This window comes from Lonchura striata, chromosome 9 (genome assembly GCF_046129695.1).
Source record: "Lonchura striata isolate bLonStr1 chromosome 9, bLonStr1.mat, whole genome shotgun sequence".
Lineage (NCBI taxonomy): Eukaryota > Metazoa > Chordata > Aves > Passeriformes > Estrildidae > Lonchura > Lonchura striata.
The window spans coordinates 14,365,683-14,391,708 of NC_134611.1; the positions used below are offsets into that span (position 1 = coordinate 14,365,683).

At 42.8% G+C, this 26,026-nt stretch overlaps 1 protein-coding gene across 5 annotated transcripts in view; it reads right to left on the reverse strand.

The window, feature by feature from the left end:
- Window positions 1-26,026, reverse strand: part of ST3GAL3 (ST3 beta-galactoside alpha-2,3-sialyltransferase 3) — a 174,231-nt gene that overhangs the window by 24,360 nt on the left and 123,845 nt on the right. For all 5 annotated transcript variants that reach the window (XM_021528189.2, XM_021528206.2, XM_021528198.2 and 2 more), the window contains 2 exons: window positions 21,626-21,812; window positions 2,259-2,405 (listed from right to left, as the gene is read on the reverse strand). In XM_021528189.2, the coding sequence (XP_021383864.1) occupies window positions 2,259-2,405; window positions 21,626-21,812 (334 nt within the window). The remainder of the gene's footprint in view (window positions 1-2,258; window positions 2,406-21,625; window positions 21,813-26,026) is intronic.

Here is a 26,026-nt window from a genome sequence, read left to right on the forward strand (position 1 = left end):
TTTAGACATCAGAACCAAAGGAGAGTGGAATATTACTGCTCTTTATGAGGATTTTGTGTTGGCCTTGATTATGAAGGCATCCCCAGCCTTGATCCTCCAGTGTGCAGCCTGCCCAACACAGCACAGCACGCTGCAGCACGGGGGCACCCGTCTGCCTCCAGCCCCATTTCCCAGGAGAAACTCTGGATACACTGCTTGCTGTGCTTTTGCTTACTGGTCCTCAGCATTTTCCTTTTGCCTGTTCATATGCTTCTCTCTTGAGCAAAGTTTTCCAGGCTGTTTCTCATTGTGGAAGCACAACCCCAACCCAAGCAGCCGTGCAGCTGCTGGGTCACACCGATGTGGAACAATCCTCCTTGCTGCCCCACTCCTCTGGCTGGATCACTCACAAATCTTCAGTGAGAGCTGGATTCTTGGTCTACAGGCTCTGATTTCCACTCCTCCCATTTAAAATCTGAGCAAAAAATGTAGCAAAATTTTATCACCAGAGCCTTACTCAGACTCTTCCCTCTTTACCCTGACAGCAATAGCTCCTGTTGGAACCTTTGCATTTAACAAAGCTCTAAACTTTGCAGTGGTGCAGCAGAATTCACTGAAGTGTGAAGCCCCAGCAGTTCCATGACAGCAGTCCATAGCTGATGTTTGCAGTAAAATTGTAGCCACAGGCCAGAAACTCTCTCTCTGTTTTGAGATGCTGACAGAATCCCTGAATCAGTGTCCTTGCACAGACTGCCCAGGCTATAGTGACATCTCAGCCCCACACAGGCACCTGCAGAGCTCTTGTTGTCCCATCTGGTGGAATAAACTACAATTCACACAGTCTACTAGGGGTCAGAGGCAAACACTTCTTGACTTAAACAACCATAAACTATTTTTTTAAATGCTCAAATAGACTTTTGTGAAGTGAAACATCAGGTTTCAATTAAGATGCCTTCATTTCCCAATCTGATGTGTGTTAAACAACCTATCAAAACCTCATAAACTTCATCTCATAGCATTTTCATTTCCGGATTCTCTCTTCTCCTTTCAGTTTAAGCAATAACTTGTGTATTAAAATAACGTGTTTAAAAATAAAAATAAATTGGGGGAAAAAAAATGTATGATTATTTTTGTCCTTTATTGAGATAGCACTCCTGATTTTATGGAAGACACATCAAGACCACATTGTTCTAAGGGTAAGTTCTGGAGAATGCAGAGAGATGAAGTAAGTTAATTCCTAGCTGACTGGAATATTTGCAATAAGATTCCTTCAGTGCACAGAAGAAAAATCCAGAGTTCCCAGAATCCCATGACAGCTCCCGAACACAGCAGTGCATTTTTCAAAAGGCCCATTCCATGTGGCCGAATCTGTCTGCACATCTTGCATTTTGCATTTCGAGAAGGAAATGTCTAATCTTGAGGCACCCACCCATCTGACTTGCACAAAACAAAAGTTTCTAATATTCCAGAAGTCTTCATGACACAGAGCACGGAAAATGAGGCACTATTCTGTGTAGTCCAAATCCCTGCTGTGACATAGCAAATCTCCTGCACTGACAGCAGTGGAAGGACAATGCCAGGGGCAGACCAAGCAGACCTTGTCCAGCAAAAGTGCTTCTCTCTGGGTTTGTCAGCTGTGCTAATGTGCCCAAAAATGTCACGTGTGGTCTCTATCAACAACTATATCACATGTGTACACGAGCAACTTACCCACCCAAGTAATACTTACTCTAATGGTTGATATATTACGTAGAGCAAATATAAATAGGTTCTGAGGACAGTGTTGCAATGTGAGATAATCCAGAAAACCCAAGCCACCACCTACTCCAACACTAACATTCCAAAAAGCTGTACTGGGGGTGAGAGGTACAAGAATGAGCATTAAGGAATTTTGTTCATAAATATGAGCTAAAACTGTCATTTGCATTGTTTTCTTTTGTGAGTTTTTACGTACAAAACTTGTTGGGATAAGACCAGAATTTCTTACCAAGGGCCTCATAAAGCAAACCTTTACCCTCTTCTACTCTCAGTCTGGGGTGCAGCTGCACAGTGGCTTTCAAGGCACTGCTGTGTTGATGTTCCCCCTCAAAATCCTTGGATCAGGAAGGTTCTTGCCTGGGTCTGAAGAATTTTGAGAGCTGTCACTGTAACAGAGCCAAAGTCCTTCCCTTTCAATATCCAACAGTGGAGGCCCAAAGGAAAAATAACAGTGTAAGCATCCTCTGCTGCTTGGTCTCACATCCTTCTCTGAGGTTTTGCTCCCTTTGCTTCATACCTACCCCTCTGCCCATCAGGCCATTGTTGAAAGGCAGTCCAATGAAGCTGAAAGCTGCCTCCTGGATGAAGTAGGGATTCAGGATACGTATCTCATGAGGTTCCCTTGGGACACGGGTTGCCACTGACTTCCAAAAGCCATCAGACGCACTCTGGTAACAAAAACAGAAACAAAAATTTAGAAGAAAGATAAAACAACAAACAGAATTATATACAAAATATAGCAGATATATTTTATTTTAAAATTATATTATAATGCACTACTGCAGCAGTTCCCATTGTCTCTGCTCACTGCCACAGAGCAGTATTATGACACTGTAGGGGACCTGTGTCTCTTGGAGATGTGGCAGCAGCATGGACTGATGCAGTTGAGCCAGTCTGGATAGTAACTGGGAGGAAGACAGACAGGCTAGGCCTTCAGCATGAACTACCCCCTTCCTGGTGCCATCTTTTCACTCCTATTCACTTCAGCTGTTTTGACCCATGGATTAAGCATTCCAGCACATCCTGTGATCACTCTCACCTGCCTCCAAGGAGATACACCATTGGATAGCAAATGCTTTTAAGAACATTCAAAAAGAAAATAATTACTGTGCAGCCCTACTTGCAGTGTGAGCTACATGCTTCCCACTTTTTCCTAGATTTGTCCTCCCCTGTTAGGTTTTATGTGAATTAAGCTGTAAGCTCACACAGATATCATCTTGTCTTGTTAACAGTCATGAACATTCATAGTACAAGGGAAGAGACAACTAAGTATGTCTATTATTTTTATCAAATTCAAGTTTTCACTCTGCATACATGGAAGAACAGTGGCCTTGATGTGTGCTGCACTCCTTGCCTGGGGTGGGGCTGGTGCCACTCTGCCACATGGCTTCCCATCCTGGCTCACTGATGGCTTTGCATCATTGCTTCCCATCATTGACACCTTTCCAGGTGTCAGCAGGCACAGCACAGAGTGCCCCCAAAATAACCAGAGACTCTGTGTTTGCAGGACTTAGGGAACAATTGCGTTCCAGCGTTCCACTTCTGTTTGGGTTAATTCAGAGCAAGGCACAGGGAAGATGGAAGGAATTTTAATCTGCTGACCAGCCTCTTGGGCAGGATCACCTGATTGAACATCTCCTTCTTGAAGCATTGAGCCATCTTCCCTGAGATCTCCATGACAAGAAACAGACACTACACTACATAAAAAGGATATACTCTGGAATTGATTATATGCACCAGTTTTGGGTTGCTTGCAGCTTAGCAGTGACTTTACAGCTGCTCTCAAGGCACTGATGAAAATGTTGATTATCCACTGAAAATCCTCAGGAGCTTCCTCTGCCCAGTGGTGATCACCCCTGTAATTACAGACTGGAATTCTGCCTCAGCCAATGCCTGCTGCATTTCACACGCTCCTTGTCCTGTGCCCAGCTCCTGTGAACTCACACCACGTGTTGCTAAACACCTTACAGAGTGTTTTTCATGGAACAATCCCATGGATATCTTTAGCTGCTGAATTTCATACCCTGAAATTGAAACTTTGGCAGATGGCTCATACTACAAAAGGCATTAGCAGAGCAAACCTGAGGAGGGTGCACACTGTCATCCAAACCAACACTCTAAGAAAGCCAAATCCCATTGCTATCTGTGCCTCCTCAAAACTGCCCAAACATAATATACTTTTGACAACTGGGGCAAGCATCCCATGGCTTTAAGTTCACATTTCATCAATGGCCAAGTGCCCTTGGGGCCCTAAATGGAAAAAATTCTTAATTATCACTCATCATAGCTCTTTCATCATAGTAGAATTAGAAAGAATGCCTGGTGTCAAAGTAGTCTAACACTTTCTATTATAATAAGACATTTTCAGCCACTGAGTGATCCCAGCATTTAAAAAAAAACCAGAAAAAAGCCCTTTACAAATATTAATAAAGTCCAGCATCCATTTGACCAAGGGATTTGAGGGATTTGGTATGCCAGCTGGGTTTTGCCTCCTTGTGAAAATTCATTAAAAATTGGATAAATATTAAACCTTTGGAATTTCCTAAGGGCATACGTAAAGTAGAGGCCTTTCAGTTCCAGGAAAGGAGGTGGGGAGAAAAAATGGTCACAGACTCCACTTGCATTAAGCATGCTCCAAGTCTCACAAAAATGAAGATGATAAACAAAAATCATGAACAGCTACTCATTCAGTGAAACCATCTTATCATGGGCTTAAGCAGGCACACCCTGGAAAAATAGTGTGTGACCTTGAAACTAAAATAAATTTGTAAGTTCACTTATGATTTCACATATGCCTCTAAATATGGCATTGCCCAAAGTTTGTGAACAATTCAAACCATAGATCTGTAAGCTACTTGAAGTGGACAGAAGATGCCTTTTGTTTGGACTTACACTCCACAGGAGAGTCTATATAAGTTCTGGGATCTAAGTAGGTTTTACACGGCTTTTACATTACACATAAAACATTAAATAGAAAAGAAAAAGAAGAAAAGTTATAAACATTTGACAGTTTTGTTCCTTGCTGCTGCTGGAGCTGAAATAACCAGACATAGCACTGCTGTCCATTTTCCCAGCACTGTGTGAACCACAAAGACTGCACCAGGGCTGCTCTCAGCTAGTTCAATGCCAGTGCAAAATAAATGTGGGTGCCTATCCCTAGCTGGAAATACAACCAGTCTGCTTTACTCCCTTCTATTTACCTGTTTTTCCTGTTGTTCTCCATGGCTATTTCCCTAAGCATTTCCTTCAGCTATCACACTGCTCTGAAACTGCTCTGGCTTCTCCCTTCTGTCTCATTTCTATTTGTTCTGTGTTTTTCCCTGTAACTCCACTAGACAGTTCCCCAGAGATTAGTTTTGAGGGACACCTGGGGTAGACTTTCATTTTGGTGCGTTTTCCCACTGTAGCTTCTAAAACAATTACAGGGTGGAACACGGAGTCTCAGCAAGCAGCTCTCGCTTCCACCTATACAGCAGGCAAAGCCCCGTGCAGCGCTAAAGAACCAAAGCCTGCTTTCCTGGCTTATAATTACTGAAATCCCAGCCTTGTGGCTTGGCTCTCCAAGCCCCGTAGCCCGAGCTCGCTTCCCAGCGCTGTGCTTCTGTCACGGGCAGGGCAGAGCGCAGCTCCAGCGCCGCCGGCCCCGGGCTCCTCCCGCTCAGCCCCGGCCGCGGCTCCGCACCGGCGCTGGATGCTCCGCCCGGCTGGACCCAGATGTTCAGAGAGGTTTCCAAAGCAATTACTTCCCGTCGGGAAACGCTGTCCCTTTTTTTTGGCTGGGAGGAGACCCGAGGAGCAGCAGGCATTAGAGGGGAGGCGCGCTTTTCCTGCCAGATTCGGGAGCTCAGACTCGCAGTTGGAGGCTGGGGGCATCCTCTGTTGTCTGCTGCAGTGGCTAAACCTGCAGTGCTTTAGGCTTGTCACAATGAAATAACTCCTGTCCTGATCAGCACAATGATAAAGAGAAAATGAGTCTGAAAACTGCTTAGGCAATGTTCCTGCAGTGTCTCATCACCTCCTGGTACCGAGGTGGAAACCACAAGATCCTTGTATTAAGCTTCCACTGTTATTACTTGGTATTACTGTGCACCCACAGACTGATATGTCCCAGGCACATATCAGTATTCACAGTGCCAAAGGCTGCCAAAAGAAGCTTATCCAATACAAGCATAAAGAAACAAGCATCACAAACAGGCAGACAGGAGAACATGACTGAAGAACAAGCCTGTGAGGGCCATGGCATTTTTAAACAATCTTGGACTGTTTTCAAAATCTTGTAATTGCAAAGGACATCACTAAAGGCTTTAGAGGAAAGTATTTTAGAAGTACAAAAGAACTTAGATAGGCCAGGGCTTTCAAGCCAGTCTCTTGTACAGTTCTCACCCAGCAAAAGAGACAGAAAGAGACACCACCTCTATAGACACCACTCCAGGAATAAACTGGTACAGACATAACAGACCAAAGATAGCAGATTAGGAAGAAGGGGTAAAAAATGGAAGGGCTCACCAAATAGCTCCAGGGACAAGACAATCCAGCTGCAATCCCTCATTCTGTCCATTTGCAGAATACTGAAGGCTAATAGGCGCAGCCAGTTATAAGCTATTTTTTGTCTCCATTCAGATTTTCATCTCCTGTTCTCAGATTTACCAAGGCAAATCACAACATTCTCTAAAATAAGATATGGAAACTCAGAGCCTTAGCCAAGAAGCACCTCAGTGGAAAATACAAAGCACTAGAAGCAGGCTAAGTCTCCCACAATAACAACATTTCCAATGTACTGAGCAAAAAGAGAGGTAATGCCATTGCATCCTGATGATACAGATGCTGCCTCTTTTGTGCCTCTGTGACACTACTGGATTTAGGTATACAAGCAGCATAGCTCATTGAGACTTCTAGCTCTGATGGGAAGGAGGATTGCAGAGGTCATTTACATGCAACATGAAGTCTGGGTATGCAATACTTTGCTGCAGAGCAACCAAAGAAAGAGATTGGAAAAGGAGCCTGTGGTAAACAGAGATTACTGCTCTTTTGAACTCTGCTAACACCAGAAATGGAGAGGAAGAAGGACATGAGGCAAAAAAAAAAAAAAAAAAAAAGTCAAGGGATGATGCACCAGTCACAAGACCTCACTGTGCCTGTGAGCACATTGTTAATTGGAATCTCTGCTCCCACCGAGGCTGGAATGTGGTTTATTCTCTGCCCGTCATCCACAAGCTCTCACTGTCACACAAACAAGGTACAGCAAAACTACTGCAATCCATCTGCAGAGGCTTTTGAAAGGTTTCTGCTCAGGCATGACTGTATTAGACATGGAAGGTGTGTTTCCACTAGAAAATATCCATCTTATCAGGCAATGCTGCATTTCTCAGCGGTCAAGTAGACACACAGGCCTAGAAAATGCTCTTCTACAAGTGGTAATATAAATGAAGTTGCATCATTTGCACTGATTATCAAAGCAACAAGGAATTTTTAGCAACAAGAACAGAGGTGCTGAGAGCCTGCAGTCTGGGTTAATTGTCAATTGCCAGACCCACTAGCCCACACTTCAAGCATATTTACCCAACTTTCTCAAAGCTATGGAGAACTCCTCACCATCCTCTGCACATGGCTGTGATGGCCAGCATTTGTTCTGAATGAACCTATCTTCAGTTTCTAGAGCCTAGAAATGTTCTAGAGATTAGTTCTACTCTTATCTGCCCCACTGAAAAGCTCTTACTCTGCCTGAAGTAGGAGCATTGCTCAAGCCTTTCCCTCATCTTCTCTTTGTCCTGCTGTCAAAAGAGATGCAGCTCTTGGACTACCCAACAACACAATACTTCTAATTTTTTACCAGTTTTGTTTCTTCTCCCAAGGCACTCTCCCCTTGACCAAGTCTAAAATCAATTGGCTGTAATTTACCAGGCCATTCCTCTGTCAGTTTGCTCCATCTGCCAACTGCCTCACAGCACCTAAAAGAATTCCTGACAGGTTATAAAGCCCAGAAATTTCATTTTACTAGTGTTTCTTAGTGTGAAACACAAATACATTTTATACTTAGCAAAGGGCAGCAAAGCATGATGGAGACAAAAGCACCTCAAAATATGGCACTACTAGAGCTTTTTTCTTTTAAAAGCAACAGTATTTTCTTCTTGATAGAGTTGAGCTAATAGTTCACTACATTGGCTAGAGATAAGTTTCCTTAGGCTTGATAACCAAGTCAAAAACCACAAAAGAAAGGAAACTTATTCCAAGCAGCAGCTGGGAACTTTAAACACTGTGCCAGACATGTAACTTCCACAGCTCCCTGGGTACACATGGAGCTGGAAGCTGTCCCGTGCACAGACACTGGCTCAGAAAGCAGCAACTCCAGTGGTGACAAAATCCACCTGGGGCATGAGGGTGGCACTGGTGTGTCACGCACCCGTTTGCCGTAACTCAGCAATGTGCTCATTCCCATGGATGGCAGGAAGTTTCTGCCCTGTTTACCTGCAAACACATATTGTGAATAAGCAGATAAGCTTATTCAAATAGGCCTACTGAATTTCCAGCTTCATTTGACCCACATAACTGAGTGCCACAGCTAACTCAAATACAGACACGTGGGCCTCCTGTGTGGCTGGTCTAATACCAGCTGCTGTCTTCTGATTCACAGGATTAAACAGCACAAGGCCAAGACCAGCTCTTAGGAGTCAGGAGAACAAAGCTATTTTTATGACATGTTGTAAATGAGAAGGAATTCCTCTTAAAAAAAGTATTCTCATGGTTTTATCCATGTAACTGAGAGCAAAATGTGGTTCACAGTTGTAAGATAACAAAATGCCATCAAAAAAGAGATTGTCCTGTGAAGAAAATGGAACTTGGAACATGTCAGAGGAGCTGCAGAAAAACTGAAGATTTTTCTGATGAATGCTGTTTCAGAAGTTGAAGCATAAACAATGGCTCACATACGGTGTGTCAGTAGACGTGTCTTCTACGTACAAACAGGGTGATGGATAGACTGTCCTACAGACTCATTTGTTCAAAATGTAACCTGGATTTTGAGCCAAAATTTGAAGAGATATTCCTGTTCTGAAATGTCTTAGGAAACATGGAAGTTTTTAGTGAAAGGAATTGATTTAGGCAATTTATGTTTGCTTTGTGCTTTTTTGTCTGTGAATAATTATCCTTCAATGAAAAAATATCTAAAGTAGCAGAGTTTCAGAAAAATCCTGAAGAAGAATAGGCTCTATATCATCATTATATACAGGGTGCTTTTTTCCCATAAGGGACCAGCTCCTTTACTTCGTTACTATTTTTATGACATAGTTTATTAAATGTCATGCTCATATAAAATCTATTAAAAGGATACCAGGGCTGAAAGGGTCAGGTCCACGTGTTAGTAATTGCTGAAGTAGGACTGCCTTGCAATTTCAGCTCAGGATTGCTGTTGAGAACACTGACTTTCCAACCTTCCCACAAGATTTTTCTTATATCACTATGTATCTAAGGGTTTTACAAACGATACTTTCACATTTAGAGCATCTCTGGAATACTTGGTGTGTTTAATATCTCCTCAAGAGAACCCTCAGTGTCTGTAACCAGGAGACCAGTCTTCCTCCTTGCATTTTCTCTCTGCTATCCACGTGTTCTGCAGCTCCTACAACTACTCATAGAAGGCCGAATGTCTTACATTACAGAAATTAGTCCAAATCTCAGTCTTCCCTCTCCACTAGATAGACAGCTGTGTTCTAAGCAAGCCAGGATATAATTAAGCAATTAAGGATAACATCTGCAAAGGAGAACTGAATTAACATTGAAAATGCAATGTTATTTTTTTCTTCTTTTAACTTTTGGCAGCTTGATTTCTATAATTATACAGCATTTCAAAAAGTCTTAAAGTGCCAGTGTTTTAGGAATTTCCTGCCAGTTATAAACCCTGCCTTTCTCTGCTGTCCCCACCACTCCTGCTCTTGCCATGTCCCAGACCAGGCTACGGTTCCTTCCCATTGCTTAGATGGATGGGAGGAGGAAAAGGGGTTCCTGAGGGTCCAGGAGATGTTTCCTGCTCCCAACTAACTGTGTGGGAGGACACCTGACAGGCAGGACAGGGGACCCACAGTAGGACTGACAGCATCTAACAGCCCCCATGGAGCATCAGACAGAGCCCTGGGATTTCACAGAACAGCAGGAGCCACACCAGGCTGAAGAACAGGTGGAGACTTTTTTAAAAAATTGTACATTTTCAGTAGCCTCATCTTGAGATAGATGAATAATTTCAGCTGAACTTTCTGGCTGTGCCAACCATGTGGCACAGAAAACATCAGCTCAAAGATGCAGTGTAAAAATGATAAAGCATTTTCCCTGTCACTTATAACATAAAATATGAGGTAACCCCAACTATGATCCCAACTACAAGCTCAACTACCTGCTCCACTTACAACCATATGCCTGCTCAGAAGAAAAAAAAAAAAAATTAAAAAGCTGTCTTTGCAGGCTTGGGTGACAAAGCACAAGGGCATCCCAGGACATCCATCAGCAAAGTCTTTTTTGGGGAGATGAACTGGTTCATGAGTTTGAATACAAACAGCACTCATTAAACAACACATATTTAGACTAAATTCTTGGCACATTACAACAAAAAAAGCTAAAGGATCACCACAGGAAGAATTATAGCCTAAAAGCCCTCATTGCTTTCTGAAGATATCTCAAAGTGAGACTCCAGGGAAATTTTTACATTGTTTTTACAGCAAAAGTACACAGAAAATCTGTCTTCTCCTATTTTGGCATCTTTGCTGAAATGAGAAGCCAAATCATTTGTATATTCACGGAGTGTTCATATAGAATATATACAAATTATTCAGCGTACTCTAAGAGGAGAAGGCAGAAAGGTCAAAATAACAAGAAACTGGGAAGATGCCAGGAAGCTCCTGCCCTACTTTGTTTTCTAGACTTCCATTAATAATTAGTGTTTTACAGAAGAAGAGTTTTTAAGTAAGATTATTTAATATTCTTAAAATATTAGAATTTAAATAAACTGTAATCCAAACAGAACATTTACATTTAAAGAGTTATTTTTCCAAATAGCAGAAGTGCTGATTGCCTGGGCCAGGGTCTGTATTTTCTGTCCTTGTCAGTTGTGGGCAGAGTTCAAATAATCAAAAATGGTCAGAATACAAGAGATGGTCAAGATGAGAGAAACTTCCAAGTAGACCTACCAAGCTCTAGTGCACCCAATGATTTGGCCATTTTCCTCCAATTTTATGCCTCTAAATAAATAAATAAAAATTAAGACACTATCAGTTTCACAAATCTGTCTTAATTAACAAGAGAAGAAACACCCTCAGACACATGGCATAAAATCACAACTGCAAGAATAGAAATACTACCAAAAAAAAGTCAGGTTTTTCCTGAATCCCTCTTGCTTACTGCCTTCATATGGCTTGGTCTATTTTCACCACAGTTGTCAGGACAAGTGTTTGTGCTAAATATCTGTGAGTGCTGAGGCAGGGGTGCTGCTCAGTCAGGAGGGGAAGGAGGTCAGGGATTCGCACACGGAGCATCCTTCTCTCCTGCAGAAAGGAGCTGCCATTCCTCTTGGGTAGAACCAGAAGCACCACACACAGCTGGAGCACAGGGGAAGAGATAAATTTAGGAAGATAAAAGCACACGGGGAGTTTAGTTACCTCAGTGTTTATTATAGCAGACTGAAGATAAAGGTCAACCCCCTGTCCTGGAGCCCTCAGTGCTTCGAGGCAGAGAAAATGTTACAAATTGCTCAGACAGCTCTAACTATGCAAGTAATCCATGGAGCCTGCCAAGGAACACATGTGTTTCAGGCATAAATCGTCCAATCTATTCCTTTCTGAATTAACATCTGTCATCGTGACACCATTCAAAATGACTGAAGACTGGATCATATTAACAACCACACATATTGGATAAATATTTACTGTTCAGACTTCCCCCCCCCCCCCCAACTTTAAATAAAAAATGCAGATAGCAAAATTCCTGGAGGAGTGAAAGGGGAGTCTCTTTTCAGTCACTGATAGAAAGCATGTGATTTTATCTACAAAATCAAATCAGTGTTTTCCCCCTCCTCTGTGAGTCTTCATACCCCACACTGGTGAACTTACAGCATCCTGTGGTGTTGCAATGCTCTCCAAAGAGCTCTTCTGGAGAATTCTGTTATGCTGGAGTTTGCTCACCTCAGAGACTCCACAAAGCCATCTCCCTCTGGATGCAGAAACAAATCTGGCTAATTGTGCCCCAAGAAGAGAAAAAATTGCTGTGACCCTTCCAGACAACTGGATAAAGCAAATAATTTACTTCCATGACAAGCTGTCAGGTGTATTACTGGCTTGCTACCCTGCTCCCCCTAGTCAACAAATGGGTCATGGAGAGTGAGGACAGGGGGTCCCAGAGTCACAGAACAGGAGGGTGGGAAGGCAACACGAGAGTGCAGCCCTGTCCTTTATAATCCCAGCACACAGAATTTTCCCAGAAACTGGATTAAGTCTGCATTACAGAAAAAAGATGTCAGCAGTCAGTGCTCCCTTCTGTGAATATATCATCTGACAATTGTAAGGATAGATTTCTAGGAAATTATGTGTGTTAAGACTGATTTTATCTAGTTGAGCTTCTAGCCACCACATTCTGCTATTTCTTCTCAGTATGGCTTGAGAGGCTGAGGGAAATCCTGCTGAAATCTTTCTGGATATTCTGTATAGCAGGGAGCAGTGCTCCTTCATCAGCAACTTCTCCTTCCAGTCTTCTCACACTGTTTGAGTGGAACTTGACCAAGATACCCAGTCTTGATTTCAAGACATCAAGAGCGAATAAATCAAGCCTGTAGGGCAGATGTAGCAAATATACTGATATAAATGTGCTGCCTTTTTTGGTCGTTTGCCTAGCTTCAGATACACTTCTTCCTACAAAATTAAAAAGTCTCGTGAGAAAAAATGTTCCCTCTAGGTACAGAGAGAGACTACAAGTAAATCCCCCCAAAATCTCATGCATAAGCTAAATAAATTGAGCTCTGTAACTAAATAAATTGAACTCAAATCTCTCAGACTAAGGGAGGCTTTGCAGACTTCAAATGATTCCTGTAGTCCTTTACTGAAGTGTTAACACAGAACATCTTTATTCTACTAGCAGTTGCACGAATAGCCGACACCCTCTGGGTGACGTCTCAGTTTCACCGCTGGCGATGTCCTGGCACTTTTCCCATGTGCTGGGTTGGCTGTATGGAGGAACATCTGCTGCACATGTGGGCCATGCAACACCCTCAGCAGGCAAGGGCTGCACTGGTGGCAGAACTACCATGGCTGGGTGGGACAGACACACACCTTGCTGCTGGAGAGGCCGGGTGGAGGCGAGGCCATGCAAGCAGTGGGAAAGTTGGGGGATATCCGAGAGCAGAGTGGTGTGAAAGGGAGCACGACAATCACAGGCAATCAGGCCATTTCATTAGTCTGCTGTTTATGGAATTGTGTGTGTCTCATTAACATCACCATTAGATTTACTTTCCTTACATTGGCTCAGCTATTCCAACCAAGGCAGGCAACCTGAGTTTACAGGCACTGTGACCTTGAAATGCACCTATCGGGATTTGCATAATACTGGTGTCTGAATATTGCCAGAGCCTGCCAAGCAGAGCGAGTGCAACATGAGCACCCTCCTGGTGCTTTTTCAAGACAGCTGCACTAGGTCTTCAGCTGGCCCTCACACTGACTTTTTGAGATGTGGAAAAACTACAACTCTAAATTGCCCATCTTTTTTGACTTTGGTTGAGAAGGAAGGCGTGATCAAATATTTAGGTGAGAGCAGCAGCTGTCAGTTGTATGGCAGCAGGCATCAGAAGAGATTAGATGGTGACAATATTAGGAAGAAATGGTCTCAGGATAAAGCAGGATGCTTAGGCAATCCCAGAAAGGATGTCTGGGGCAATGATACAGTCTTTTCAGGGGTAAATCCTGTTTGGGTCTCTTCATTTAAGAATGATGGACAGGAATAGAAACTAAAGAAATAAAAATCTGACTGGAGCTCTCTGGTTTTCACGTTACAGCTGGGATTACTGAGCCAGAAATGAAGATGATGCTGTCTTGGCAGATATGGGATAAAGGTTCTTTAAGGACTGCTGATGCCTAGCATGGCTACTTATCCATTAATAAAAGTATAGGGCAAGGATGACTGGTGTTAGGTAACAGCAAGCAAAGCAAGGGACAAAAAAAAAAAAAGGAAAAAACTCATGCATAGTGTAGAAAAGACTAGAAGGGCAGACAGACCAAAAATTTCTATTTTAATTTTGAAGAGAAACTGTCTAAAAATTGAGCAATGAATGATATCATTCCTACAAGTATAGACACTTTGCAAACTTTTGACACCTGGATTGTTTTTCATCCAGGAAATTGTATGGTTATGACTATTATTTAATTTCTTCATCTGCCTCATGAACTTAGGTGAATGGTTACAAACTTGTAGATACTAATGGCTACCCAATCCAGGTGGACAAGTTTTATTGTCCAGGACAGGACACATCCAGCTGGCAACATTGAATGCTATGAAGGCACATTGCAAAGGCACCAGAGCAGCCTCTGCCACCAGCTGATGCTTGACAGTGCACTCACAGGCAGACACAGCGTGCATGCCTGGGTAGGAGCAGAGCTCAGCTGTGTAGTGACCTGCCTAATCTCATCACGCTCTTGCATGCAGGTATGTATGAAGGGCAAGCTCCAGCCTGCACTTTCCATTCCAACAACCTTCCTTTGGGAATCTGGCCAGGAAGTCTCCCCCAAGGCCCACGCTGCAAACTGGGTCATTTGCCTACTGAGGTTCCTGTATGGGCCTCACCAAAGTGCTGCCTGAAAGCTTGTTAAAAATCACAAAATACACAACTAAATTTTTTTCCCTGTCTTATTCAACAGGGATAACATTTTATATAGGATATCTACATATTTTCCAGCCTCTCTTCTAACCATGACTGGAAAAAACTGGCTTACCGTCTCTCATAGGGCGCCAGTGCTCATACTTCTCCTTAAATCTTCTAGAAATTGCTCTGATCTCCTAGGCCAGTCACAGAGAAGGATTTTTTTTCATATGCAAGTCTTCCATGGTTCCCTTGGGCCATTCCCACCTATGCACTGCAATGGTGAAACAGCTCCTGACCATGGCAGCATAACCCTCCAGGCAGTATGGACTAAGCTTCTACAGAGCCAGAGAGATCAAAACCTAAAACAACCCAAACAATGATGTCAAAACAATCGTACCAGAAAGACGAGCTAACTTCCAGCTACTCTCTGGCAAAGGAATATGGAATATTCTCCACAGAATGCATCACAGACACTCTCCCACCTCATCTTCTCAGTCAAAGATTTGGTAGGAGCCAGAAAAGTCTACCCCATGTTTCACTTTCTTACAAAGCATTTTCTGTACTTCAGCATTTAGTCATGGTTCAGTCACCTTCACTGAGGCACCGAGCAATCTGGATGATGAGGTTGTGTATTCCCTGCTACAATTCCTCCTAGAATTCCCCTACACTCTGTGAGTAGAAATGGTTTTTAAACCATGTTCTAGGAACACAGAACAACCACCACTGAAAAGGCTCTCTTGCTTCTTCCTCACTGCAAGCCTCATCACGTCCCTAAAGCAGGCTGCCTGCCTTACTCACCAGCCAAGCCTTCCTAAATTATACTTCTGAAGGGATATGTTATAAATAGCTATTTAGGTGAAAACTAAAATTTGTGAAGGAAATTAAACAACTCTTAAGCTGACTTCTCAATTCAAAAGCTTTTCTTGTTTATGATGGAGCAGCTTCTGTTCCCTTTCAGCTGAGTCCAAGGAGAGCAGGAGGACACAAGGCAATGCCCACCCAGGCACATCTCTAAGCAGATGGGCTGAAGCTGTGTTTCAGCACAGGATGAGGCACCACAAATCTGTAATTAAGCTTTGCATTCACAATGCATTAAGAAAACTGGTAGTGATTTACAGCTCCACCAAACCAGTATGCTGTCCCAAGAATCAATCCACATGTCTTTCTCACAGTCCATGAAAAACTGAAAAGACTCACTGTACATGAGACATTTAAAGCAACAAGCCCCCTTGGAGAAGAAAAGGGAAAGAAAATATTTGCAATTCAAAAGAAAACTCTGTAGTGAATCTGCCAGTACCAGTGGCCACTCCATTTGTCATCAAAGGCATGGGACAGCATTGGAAAAAGCAGATTCTCCCTCCCTAGTGCAGACCCAGAGAAACCACCTGCACAAGTTCCAGACAAGCTGAAAATACACACATATGAATGAAGCTTTCCTTGGGATGGGACATCAACAACAGATTCACAGCCTCGCTACTCTCCTGAAGATTACAGGAGGAGCATGATGGCTCTTCAGATTTGTTTCAGGATGTAAACCAGCCCACAGGTAAGACTATTTCATAATCTGAGGAATCCAGAGTGAACTACAGGGCTGTGACATTCACAGGCTGCCCTAGCAAACATGCAGCATGACAAGGCCATTAACTAATGGAAGAAGAGGAGCTCTAAAGAAAAGCTCAGCAGACAGCACAAGTGCTGGCAGCAGTCTGGCTTTGGCTCCAGCACAGCAACACTCACTGATTGTGCCAGGATGGTATCATAAACACACGTTTTACCACAGCTAGGAGTATGCTAGTTGTTGGGTTAGTACAATAGTGTAGTTCCCCAATAAAAAGTTCAATAAAACCTTCCCCAGTGCCCCATCCACAAGGTCTCTGTGAGAAGCGGTCACTTGCTGTGACACAGGAGCAGGGATTATTGTCATGCCCACAGCTGGAGGATGGTGGCTGTTGGGCACCACTGCTGTGTGCCAGTTGTCAGAGACATGTCCCTGCAAGGGACAGACAACCCAGCCTGGCCTCTCTCATGGGCAGGTGCTCACTTGCTCCTATGACTTTCACTATCAAAGAGAACTAGGTGCCGTAGGCACTTTCTGCACAAGTGACTCCTCCTGGCAAAGGCTGCAGAGATTCCCACTGGAATCATCCACAGACTCATTACCACATGAGCAGGAAGCTTGTGAGCTGCCAATTTCTAGTGGCACCTTTGCCCTCACTTGGCTGCTTTATCACCATGTGCCAGATGTCCAGGGATGTGAGCCCTAGCAAGCAAGAGAGCTCCCTCTAATTCACTAATGACAGCCAAGAAACTGCCCTGGAACTGGCCTCAGTACCAGGCTGAGATGGCTGCTTTGCATATCTGGAGCTTGTAAATTCCTGTTTGTTCAGGAAGCATCTACTCTCCATGCAACAGAGAAACTTTCAGCTCTTGACCATTATTTTAAGAAGCAATATATGACCAAGCCTCTATCCCTCTGCAATTCCTCAGGTACTTTATGTATTCAGAAAGAGTTTCTGTCACTGAAAGACCCAGGCAGATAGAGGAGGGTACAAGCGCTGGGAAGCAGTGGGGTGGATCACAACATATATAGATTATGCCTCTTGGCAAAAATAACAGTCCAAGAGAAAGTTTAACTGTTCTGAGTGACTGTCCATGAGTAATCCCCCTCTGGGGATGCACTGGCAGCAGTTGTTTCATCAGCAAAGGGGTGCCTGGAAGTGTCACAGGTTCTTGCAGCAATGACTCCAAGTCAGCACTGCCAGACCAGTCACCACAGACGCACGAACAGCTCACATCTGTGACCCTTCTGCAACAGCCATGAGTTCATGGAACTGCAGGCTCTGGGACTCCAACCCATTTCCTTTCCACTTGTACACTGACTTATGAGGCCAGCATGGTGCAATACTCCTCTCTGCTCACCATGTCACCTTTCTCCATCCCATACTCCTTCTAGCTGCGACCAGTGCTATGATTTTCTCCTTTAGTTTATTCTAATGTTAGTCAAATCACTGAAATCAGGTTACCAGCATTTTAGTCACTCAGATTCACTCACCCTTCCACTTCTGAAAGGCAGGTCTACATTCTCTGGTGATACACTATGCCCTATCTTCCTACAAGACTTCAATCTGGAGTGCCAGCTCAGCCAGAACTCTGTGATGAAGACTACCTTTGTTTTGCTGCTGACAGTGAACATTTAGCCAAACCTGTCCTTCTTCTAGGTTAATATTTTGTCTCAAGTTTTTACTTGCTTCCAGATATTTCTGGTTTAGTGTAAAATAAAAGCAGTTGAGCTTTTACATTTCCTTAGGTCCATATTCCACTGCTCCTGCTTCTGGATACAGTGTCTCCCAGGGCACTAAGGCATCACACAGATATGAAGGAGGCTGTTGCATCAGACTGTATGTAACACATAAAATCCCCTACCCCGCTGTTCTGCTAATGCTTCTGCATCACACTGGTTCTTTTTCCTTATAACGTCTCCTGAAAATCCTCCTCTCTACATAGCACTTATCCCTTTCTCAGTATGCAAGTGCTGCCAAAAGACTAACACACCACAGAGCAAATCCCTCTCAGCTGCAGGGAGAATAAGCTTATCTGACCAATGACCCAGCAATAAATAGCCACTCTCCTTTAATTTACTCTTTCTCCAATAAACTCCCTTTGATTTCACTTACTCAAGAGAGGACTAAGCAAGGATCCCAGTACCTGGCCTGGAATCTCTGGTCCAGCAGGTCCAAGCTGCTCCAGGTGCCTGAAGGAATTCAGAAGGTCTCATTACCCACCTGTGACTGTACCATGGACACATGCAGCTGCCATCAACAGTCACAGACAAAGGAAACATCAGAGGGCAGAGATCATCAGCCCATTTTTTTGAGGAATGTGTCGACTTCCACAGCAGTTGTGTTCTTTAGCAGAATGCTTCCATTTCATTTTCTCCTCTCTGAAGTCAGACTCCTGACTGTAGCCACTGGTTTGCAGTGTATCTGCACGAGGTCTTGAAGATGGACATGTCAGATAAGGAATAAGCAACAGCGGCATACAGAGCTCTCAGGTCATGCAAGTGACTCTACATAAATGCAGGAAGGGAAGAAACTCCCCTTTCTCTGGAAAATCAGCTGAGAGAGAAACAAACTCTTGACACACAGAGAGCACTGGGCAGGCATTTGTCATTTTGAACTTACCACACACTGATGAAAATACTAACACTCACTACCAGAACAAACAGACGCCTACATGCTATTCCCATAGCACTGCTAGTCCTCCATTGGGTCATTCCTAAGAGACATTTCTGCATTGGTTTCCTCTAGAAAAAGCAGCTGTGTGAGCCACCTGCTTGCAGCTAAAGCCAGTGACAGCAAGATCTCAGTCTCAAGTACAGAGAAATCAGATGAAAGCACAAGAGAGCACAAGACAGATGTTTTCCAGCCACCTGGGCTGCATCCTAAAGTACTCGATGAACTGACTCAACAGTCTCGAGCACTAGCATTGATTCCCTTTTGGGGTGTCAAAACCCCAGAAAAAGGTAGGGGGTCAAAGGACTGAAAAATGGACAGAAGTAGTGTCTAGACTTAACAAGGGAAAAAAGGGAAGAGAGTTGAATTATGATTTCAATTCCCAGAATAGCAGGAATAATTATTTGTAAGCACTTGAAAAAAAAATAACAGACTGAGTAGCAAGCCAGGTGGATTTGTCAAGAGTGAATTACTTTTAAAAAAAAATTTTATACAGACAAAAAATTATGATAGGGCAGAAGGAAGACATGAACTGGAATTCAGTAAAACTTCTGACAGATCACTTTCACAAACATGCCAAAAGCATTATTGGTGATACAACTGTGATACAAGTTCAGAAGTGGCCAAAAAACTATCCAGGAGGCTCAGTGGGCTCACTCTAGGAATAGATTGATGTTAATACTTTGGGGTCTGCCTAGGAACCAACATTGTTTAGTGTTTTCATTATCAACCTGGATGATGAAGTAAAAAGTATGTTTATTAAATTGCAGAGGACATGAATCTGGAAAGAATGGCACGTATGCTGGGAAGTCTGCCAAAGGAACTTGGCAAACTGGAGGAGTGTTCTGGAAGAAAGGATCGGTAGGGACAAGTGCACAGTGCAGCTCTTTGGCACGAGGAGCCAACGGCACAAGCACAGGGTGTGGAGCGGGGAAGTGGCTGCTCTCCAATTCTTCCTGAAACCTGGAGTCTCCAGGAACCCACCTTCAGTTCCATGCCATTGTGGACAAGGCCACTGAAACAGTGGATGTATAAAGAATGAGAATTGTGAGGTAAATGAATTATCTACTTGCTCCTCTTTTTTGCTGTAGTCTATACATTTTTGGGCACTGCACTTTAAGAAACAGATGAATTAACTACAAACATTCAAAAGAGCAACAGGAATTAAGAGATCTGGAAAACATCACCTAAAAGAACTGAAAAAAACCTTGGTGTTTATTCTGAAGAACTGAAGGATAAGGAGCCAATCACAAGAACACTGAAGTAATGCACAAAGCTGAAGTTCTTTTCTGCTCTCTGCCAATCTGGGCACTGAAGCATGCAGTTAAGAGATCTGCAATCACTCTCCCCAGTCTAGCAGGTTTTAACAGACTATTTGCTGCATCTTTCCAAGAGCAGGGGATACCACACAAGAATCTACTAATTGACTTGACTGCAAGCATCAGGGAAAAATTAAATTTGTTTTGAAGTAAACCAACCCATCCTTTGAGCTTCAAGCTAAACTCTAGGAGTCCCTGCAACTGCATTTGGGTTGCAGGGCACTGACACTACCAGGACTTTCCCTTTCCCTGAATGAGGAACAAGAGCCTGACATAAAGCAAAGAAAATTACTTTTGACTCAATTATTCATGTTACGAAAGCCCATTTGTGCTTGCCCAGAGGTTGACAGGTAACTTCATCTGTCTAGTAGCCAGAAAATAATTGCAAGTTGGTGCCAGTGTTAGACAAGAGCAAAGTATGCACCCTTAAGGCCCTCTGTGTAACAGCTGTATACAATGATATTCCCAGACTGTTTTGGTATGTATGTGGAGCTGCCAACCTCCTCTCTCTGTCTCTAAACACACAGTATAATATGCCATCCTCTGAATGTTAATCCATTTGTCGTCTTATTTGCTGAAAAGTCATTAAGCAACATTTGAAAACATATATATATATAGATATAGATATAGATATAGATATAGATATAGATATAGATATAGATGATATAGATATAGATATAGATATATAGATATAGATATAGATATATAGATAAGATTTGTAAAACAAGATTATTTATTTGGGATTTCCTGACAGACAAACCATACACTGAACGACAGCTCATTGATCACAACCTGATTCTGTTCTGGGTAGGTGAATTGAAGAGAGCAACCCTGACTAGTAACAGGTCCATGGTGCCTCAGAAGGGCACTCATGCAAATGATGGGGTGAAGTTTTTACACGGGGAAGCCAGCATATCCACCATTTCAGTGTTTTAAAATAAGACTTGATACTGTTGTTCTGGATGATACTTTAACCAAACACAAATCATGAATCTTGGTAACTGAGCAAAATACAATGGCTTGTGCTATCCAGGAGGTCACAGTAACTCTGACTGTAGCCTCTTTAACAAGTTGTGCTGCTGCTGTCTCCTCCTCCCCTCCTGTGACATCACATCCTTGTCCCCAAACTCCTATTTCTTCCCTTTCCCATTTCTCTCTTCCTTCCTCTGCTCTTAAATCCTAGGAATCCATAAAATCCATGCAAAAGCTGATCCTTTTAAATATTCTTTAAGATAACTAAAAATTAATTAAATTGTTCGCAGTGCACACTAACAATCTTGAATAGCAAGCCTCATCTGTGGTGCAACACAGATTGCAGAGAGACATTTTTGTAAAACATATTTAATTAAAGCTGAAATCTGTGTAGGTAAAGAAAGTCTTCACTTAAATGCAGCAGGACACAGAGTGGGACTCTCCTCAGACCAAAATGTGGCAGATATGATGGTGATACAATGCCTGCCCATCGTTACTAATTAAGTGACTTTCACAGTGTCATCTGACAGCCTTCTTACCACTTTCTCCTTGTAAACAATGTATTTCAGCCACTTGAAATCCTGCCATTTGAATCCTGCCAGAACAAACAGGGAATCCTTCTCATACTGCTCCATTTTCTGGATTGCACCTTCAGGATATGTGATCCGGAGTGTTGTCTTGCCACCCACATCTTTTTCAAAGCCCTTCACCGGAGCCGAGTTCAGCCTGCAGGGCAACCAGAGAAAAGACAGTGTCATGGATTCCCACTTCCACTCAGATTCCCACTTACACTCCTGTGTGTTGATGACACAGCAATCACTGCTGGGCAAGAGCTCCCTGTAGCAGCTGCTCCAGTAGCAAATCTTAATTCTTGCAGTTCTTCATCACAAACACTTACGGAGGGTTGTACCAAGTGACGACAGCTTAATTAGAAGTTACATAAATTCTATCACTGAATATAGTGCAAACCATTGCTGCATGTCAACTCCGGGGATCTAAATAAGGTTGGAGGCTTTGGAAAAGGAAAGTGAAAAATATTGTCCTTGCAAATTTAGAGTAACAAACTAAGCATTAATATTTTAACGGCCCATTGCTCCTTTGATGTGTTAGTTGGGTTCTGCAAAGCTGTGCTGAAAGAGATGATGAAGCTCCTCATCAGTTTAAACAAACTGAAACGGGTCTCATTTTCCAGCCCCAGTCCAGAGCTTACACCACTCACCTGCAGTGAGGCTGCACAGGGAAATAAGCCACTTATAATTCTCAAAAAAACCCCACAGGATCAATCTGCACCTCTTTAATTCTCCAAAGTGGCCCATTATGAGGGTGAGCTGCCTTGCAACGCCAGCACAAAGGAAGAGGTTGGGCTGGGACAAGGCTCAGCACCACTGCAGTCTCACGGGCTCCAAGGAGTTTCTGCTGTGGACGTGCGTCCCATTCTCTGAAAACACTCAAGCAGTCACACAGCTTTGCTCTTAGAGACGCTGATTTCTAAGGAGATGCTACATATTTAGCTGTGCTTTTGTTAAAACATTTCTCAGGAACAAAGTTTTTTGCCTTGAAAAAGCAAACTGCTTTGGCATGAACAGCCATGATGACTTTCATGACATTAAAGTTTTCAGAATTTCTATTCAAGACTAAAACTCAAAGCTGAGGAAATTGCATGTAACTTGGAATACAAATCTTGCAGACATCAAACAGCAACCTCTGATGGCACAGGATTGCCTGCTTGAATTATTGCAGCGTTCTTGACTTGGTGTTGCTCAATATACTGCAAAGTGCTTTTGGACTGCGATTTTTGCCATGTACAAATGTTGGATTTGTCTTTTATAGCCTGGGTAAGCATTTTATATTGAAAAACTATTAGTAGAATAAAAATTTCTATATAATCTGAAATTATATTCAAAATCTAGAGAAATGTATTCTTAGGCATTTTTAGCAAAAATACTTATTTTATCATCAGGAATAAAATATTAAACGCAAATCAAGAATCAGCACCACCACAATTAACACAGCAGCTTAAGTATTTTCCCATGGTTTATAAACCTTTTGTAGCCTGACTTTGAGGAACTCGACCTGAGTACAATGCTCCCAGCCAGCCTGATCCCTTGCTTTTTCCTCTGTTGCTGATGGCACATTCACACACCACTCACTGCTTCTGTGGGCAGTATTAAAACTTGAAGGTGTTGTGTCTCTTGGGGCAGATGAACTTATACAAAGCAAAAGCATGCAGCTCTAAATGTAACAGAATACTACCAATACTATCAGTATTCTGCAAAGAAAGCAAGTTCTACATATTTTCATCTGTTTTCTTTAGGATGAGAAAGTGTCTGCAGTTGTTTCAAATGTCATTGTGCAGCTCTTTGGCGGGTTTTTCCCATCCTCAGCTGCTGGGTTCACTGTTTTGCTGCTTACTTTGTTAACACTCTCAAAACTTGTGAGTTCTACTTTGTATCTAGACAGGAAATAAATCAAACCATTTCCCCAAGTGATATGAACTCAGGTCTCCAGCAAAGGGCCAGAGTGTGAGCTGCTGATGGAGCCACAGTGACAGAGCCAGCACCCCCAAGGCCCAGGGGCAGTGCCAGCAGTGGAAAGGGAAAGTTCAGGCAGCCACAGCACCCAAAGGTGCTGACTCCACAGCCCAAACCCCTTCCCAGGCTCCCCAGCTTATAAACACAGCTGAATCTTGGAAAACCTCAGTTAGGATGCCAGGCCTCCTTGTACTGCCCATGGACAGGCACTTTTCTCCACAAGAAGTTCCAGAGTGTTTTTCTATGTTTGCTCATTACATGTGGAGACACTAACTCCTAACCTTGGCACCATGAAGAACCTTTCAGATACCACTCAAGTATCACCATCAGGCGAATCCCTATCTGGTTCTAATCAGGAATTTTTGATACACATTTATTTTTGCCCAGTCTGCAATCTATTCTAAGGAGGCATTTCAGAGCACTGACTGACTGCTGCAATAAGTCCTGCCAGGTAAATAGAGTGACAGCTGGGAATAACATCTGCACTGAAATCTGATAATGTCTAGTTAAAGAAAAACAGTAACTCACTCCAAGCTCTTTTAGAACTGATAAAGCTGAATTGGACTATCTTCACTGCAAAGAACAACATTTCTTGCTGCAATTAGCAATCCTCACATAGTAACACATGAGGCATCAAAGAACTCCACATAGTGTTGGATCACTCCTTTGTCCACAAATGTACCACATTTTTAAATTTAAAATTCATTCCCTAGGTCCCAAATATCATCCTTCAAAGGAGTTCTGCAGTGTATGAAAAAGGATCTTATAATACATGGGACTTCCCCAGCTTCCACAGGAATAAAGCAAGTAGTTGGATACATATCCAAGCACCTGGCTTCATTTAACCTTTACAGTTGACTTCTCTCTCCTTTATCCATCCCACCAACAGCACAGGTGCTTAGCTGCCCTCTTATCCTCCCAGCTTGCAAACTGACATAGATTTACTGGTGTGGAGAAAAAAAGCTGAAATTTTCATTTAGAAATTAAATAGTGGCCTTCCTGATGTAAATCTTAGTGGGTGGCTTAGACCAGATGGATTGAAACTGTTCTTTTGCTACTTTTTGAATAACCTGAGCCCAAGGAAAGGTTATAAACTGCATATTACTTCAGCTGGAATAACTACAAGTCACCCGACTATGACGAGAAATAAGAGCTCTTTGTTATCAATTGATAGTGGGATGAACTAGGAGAAGGGCTGAAAAAATTTTGACCTGTTCTGAACAGCCATCCCTGTGTCCAGCATACTGATGGAGAAGCAGGGAACCATTCATAGGAACCAAAGACTGAAATGGATCTTCTTGGTCTTTTTGTCCAGAGTTGGAGGATAGTTATTTCTCTCTGTATGTCCTATTCTTTCCTTACACATGGGAGAGAATAGAGACCATGCTAAATAATACCTGCCTTAAATTCTTTTATTAATCCCTTTCTTTCTTCTACCTTTAGCAAAGAATTCACTATCTGCCACAATGTCTTAAAGTTGATAAAAGTTGAGAAAGATTATATCAGATACATTTCTTTTAATACAAAATCAGTTATCTTACTAAGAAAAAAAAACAACTTAGATTATGTTAAACTAGTTTTATAAACTTACATTACAGTTTATCTCACTATTATTATTTACCATAATAATATTTTGTTACTCAAAACCTGACGGAAAACTGCTTTTTTTTTTTTTTCAGGCAGACTAATGGGTCTGTAGCTCCCTAGAGCACATTCTCCCTCACTCCTACATGCACTCTCTCAGTCTCCATTAGTAGAGGTATTATGTTTGTTAATCTCCAATCACCCAGAACGCCTCCCTGACTTGACAGATTTATTACTAAGAGTTATGACTAGACCTGTGATTTCACATATCAGCACGTTTTTCAAGCATTCTGAGATGGCGATGATCCAGGTCCTCAGCAAAACAAGAAGTCCTAACTCTGACTGTGGTCCTTGGCACTCCCACCACTCTACTTCTGCTGCCTTATTCAATATTGTCATCTGCAGAGACACGAAGTACTGCCAGTTTCTAGGGCACACTTACAGGTGTTTAATCACTGCTGGGTCCTCCCTCATAGAGGCTTCCACCTTCCTAACACCCTACGCTGCACGAATCTTAGTCCTGCCTCTGAGGTGCAGCTCCTGGGGAATGCTACATGTGTATGACCAATAATACTGTCCTGAGCTACCACAGGAATACATCTGGGAGCAGATCCAACAGTGTGACTTACTGCTTGACCACCTAAGGGCGTCACAAAAGCAGCTTTTAGAAAGGAGCTATGAAGGGAAGGTTCAAGTGACATCATACAAGAGACCACATTCCCAAGGAGCTGTGGAAAACAGAAAGCTTGAGGAATGCCTTTACCCTTTGATGTGATCATCATTTATAACAAACCTTTTTAAGCACATGTCTATTTTTACCCTCCC